This window comes from Gossypium hirsutum, chromosome A02 (genome assembly GCF_007990345.1).
Source record: "Gossypium hirsutum isolate 1008001.06 chromosome A02, Gossypium_hirsutum_v2.1, whole genome shotgun sequence".
NCBI classification, from domain to species: Eukaryota; Viridiplantae; Streptophyta; class Magnoliopsida; order Malvales; family Malvaceae; genus Gossypium; species Gossypium hirsutum.
The window spans coordinates 99,857,521-99,861,330 of record NC_053425.1 but is presented as its reverse complement, the minus strand read 5'-3'; the positions used below and the strand labels follow the sequence as shown (position 1 = coordinate 99,861,330).

At 38.6% G+C, this 3,810-nt stretch overlaps 1 protein-coding gene across 1 annotated transcript; it reads left to right on the top strand.

The window, feature by feature from the left end:
* The first annotated feature begins 1,158 nt into the window (after positions 1-1,158).
* LOC121210138 (cytochrome P450 78A7) lies at positions 1,159-3,158 on the top strand. The gene is made up of 2 exons (XM_041082303.1): positions 1,159-2,225; positions 2,324-3,158. Exons 1-2 carry the CDS (start codon positions 1,233-1,235, stop codon positions 2,942-2,944), a joined length of 1,614 nt encoding a protein of 537 aa, XP_040938237.1. The 5' UTR covers positions 1,159-1,232; the 3' UTR covers positions 2,945-3,158.
* Positions 3,159-3,810: the final 652 nt, after the last annotated feature.

Genomic DNA, 3,810 nt, shown 5'->3' with positions numbered 1-3,810 from the left:
CATACTTAATTTGAAATTTTTTCGAATCGAATCGAGTCAAAAAATTTCGAGTCAAATCGAGTCGAGTTAACGAATCCTATTATTTATACTTAATGTTGTGTTTAGATAGACCGATTATTTAATTAGTAGATGAAGTACAAAATTATTTAACTATATGAACAATATAATGATTTAGTCTTTTAACTTAATGAGTAAACATTTATCAAAACCACGTAGTTTTACCTTTTAACTTAATTATTTTGAATTTTAACTTTTAATAAAGTAAACATTTATCAAAACTACGTAGTTTTGTCTTTTTTTATTCGGATTTTCGGATAACTCGAATTATGTAATTCATATTCGAGTTAAACCGAAAAACTTAATTTTTTATTCGAGTTGATCCAAATAACTTGATTAACTCAAATAACTCAAACTATTTAATTTAAAATTTAAATTTTTTATTAAATTTTTTGAATTGAATCGAATTTTGCTAACTCCACTTTAAAAAGCACTCGTGACAAGCAGTTATACGAAAAAATTAATCACTACCGACAATGTAGAACTTGAGTTTGACTAAAAAAATACTTGTGGTTAATTGTAGCATTGCAGTTAATAACCGGGAGCGCATTCAATATAATGTGTTTGAGCCATCTCATTCTCCACTGATGCATGTTAAAGGCTGCGGCCGGTACTGCATATATTGTAAAGCTTAGGCATTAAATTCAAACCGTCACAGCTCTCAATGCGTAATATTACTCGAACGCTTGAACGGCCTTAAGCGTTATTTCCCTTTCAGTTCATTGGGGTCGCCGTTTTCAGCCTCAGGGGGGGGGCGGGGTCTCTCATTTAATGTTCTCCTTTCCCTCGGGTCTCACAGTCTCAGTCATTGCTTTCTACTAAAATCTACTGTATAGTATTCCTACCGTTAAACATGTATCAGATATGGTCATAACGTCCCTTCCTCAACCCCCTCCACACAATTCGTTCTCAGATTTCCAACCCTTCTCTCTCTCATGCAACAGAGCTCTTCGTTTTCCTCTCTCCACGTGAAACTCTCCCCCTTCCTTCCTCTCCTTTCGTTATGTCACATCCATTTTTTTAACGCTTTCTACATAATAATATTATATTAACATCTTTAAATAATCACCAAACATATTTCTATATTATATATAGTATCCACCCCTTTCTTTCTTTTTCTACTCAGCATAAAGTAAAGCATCTTACTTCCTTTTTTCTTTAGTCTTTGTTCTTTAATGGAGTTGGGTTCGGTTTCAAAAGATACAAGCTGGTGGGTTTATACTCTTCCAGCTTTCTTTGGATCCAAAAATTTGTTCGATGGGTATGTTTTGTTTTCCCTCTTTATGGCATTTCTTTCCATTGCCCTTTTTTCTTGGGCTTTTGCTGTTGGTGGGATTGCATGGAAAAATGGAAGGAACCGAAAAGGTACCCTTCCTATTCCTGGTCCTAGGGGTTTCCCTGTTTTTGGTAGCCTCTTTACTTTGAGTCGTGGTTTGGCTCACCGTTCGCTTGCCGCCATGGCTTGGTCCAGGGCCAATACTCAGCTCATGGCTTTTAGCCTTGGTTCCACCCCAGTGGTCGTAGCTTCTGATCCCCACACGGCTCGCGAAATTTTAACTTCCCCTCACTTTGCTGACCGACCCATTAAGCAGTCCGCTAAAAGCCTCATGTTCAGTCGAGCCATAGGGTTCGCTCCCAACGGAACCTATTGGAGGCTTTTGAGAAGGATAGCTTCCTCCCACCTTTTTGCACCCAAGCGCATTTTAGCACACGAACCTGGTCGCCAGCTTGACTGTACTGTCATGCTGCGCAACATAGCGAACGAACAGAAGCTCCATGGCTCTGTTTGCTTAAGAAAACACCTCCAGTTTGCTGCTTTGAACAATATTATGGGGAGTGTTTTTGGCAGAAGATATGACCAGAGAAAAGACAGTGAAGAACTGGAAGAGCTTAGGGATATGGTAAGAGAAGGATTTGAACTACTTGGGGCTTTTAATTGGTCTGATTATTTGCCATGGCTGAGTTACTTTTATGACCCCTTTCGTATCAATCAACGTTGCTTGCAACTCGTTCCCCGAGTTAGGAAACTCGTCAAAGGCATCATTGAACAACACCGACAACTCAGTGAGTCCAAAATGCTGTCTGATAATGTTGATTTTGTAGATGTTTTGCTCTCTCTTGACGGTGAAGAAAAACTCCAAGAAGATGACATGGTTTCTGTTTTATGGGTTAGTAAATAGTAATAACATAGTAGAATTTCAATTTTTATGTGATCATTATTATTTGTATGTTCGAATACTGAGTTAAGTCGGTGAATTTTGGTTAGGAAATGATATTCAGAGGAACTGATACGACTGCTTTGTTAACGGAGTGGGTCATGGCTGAGTTGGTATTGCACCCGGAAGTACAAGCCAAGCTGCAACTTGAAATTGACAGTGCTACGAGGAACAAAACCCTCACCGACGCTGACGTGGCGAAATTACCTTACCTTCAGGCGGTGGTCAAAGAAACCCTACGGATCCATCCCCCAGGGCCACTGCTTTCTTGGGCGAGGCTGTCCACGTCGGACGTCCAGCTCAGCAACGGGATGCTGGTTCCCGCCAATACAACCGCCATGGTGAACATGTGGGCCATAACCCATGACCCCAAAGTGTGGAAAGACCCGGTTGAGTTCAAGCCGGAGAGGTTCCTGGAAGCTGAGGTGGACGTAAGAGGCTGTGACTTGAGGCTAGCACCCTTTGGGGCTGGGCGCAGGGTTTGCCCTGGGAAGAACCTTGGGCTGGTGACGGTCCAACTGTGGGTAGCCAAGCTGATGCAAGGTTTCAAGTGGGTTCAAGATTCGGTGGCTCACCCGGTCGATTTGAGTGAGGTCCTGAAGCTGTCATGTGAGATGAAGTTCCCATTGCATGCTATTGCTGTGGAAAGAGAGGATACCCTTTTGCCTTAGCCTAGGGTTTTAGTTTTCTAGGGTTTAATCGTTCTTGGTTTTATTTAGTGTGTTCTTTTTTTTGTTTGTTTGTTTTGTTTTGAGGTTTTCGATGTGAAACTGTATATTTAGTATAGTGGGTAAACGAATTTCCTGCAGGTATTTGATATTTAGGCTTTGGGATTGGAATGAGTTTTCGTAGGCTCCTAAATTATAATTTGATATTTTGCTTGCAGTCTCTATTTATTATTTATTCAGGGTTGTGTCTTACTGGGTACATATTAACAACAGCAAAGTTTTTGGGTGTCTACATCACTGGTTTTTTTTTTTTTGAAAATATACATCACTGGTTTTTTATGAAAAGAATATGGCACGAATTATGATTAAGTGATACAAATGAATTTATGTTCTTGAGGAGTTTTCTAAATAAGTCTTCTATGAAGTCCGACTAAAAATGAAAGAAATTAAGTTAATATATCAAGTTAAAAATTCTCTTCCTGCTGATAAACATTAATTTAATAGTTCATATGTTACGTACTTTACAAGTTGTATTTACTCGCAACCCCCCCCCCCAAAAAAAGAATGGTTAGGTAACAGTCCACGATTCCAATAACCGACAAATCTAAGCAAACAAGTACAAAATTATTAAAATTTAAGGTTTAATATCTAAAGATTATATTGTATTTTATTGTATTATTAGGATAGAATTTTGTAGAAAAAATAAACTTTATTTAAATGATAGGCTAAAAAAATAGATTTGTTGATACAAATATTCAACAAGGAAGGAGATAAGAAAGAGAATATAATGGTGTTAAGGAGGCCAATTCACCTAAATAGGCGGAGCATTGAAAAAGTAAGGATGTAAGGTAAATTATTGAGGATATTGC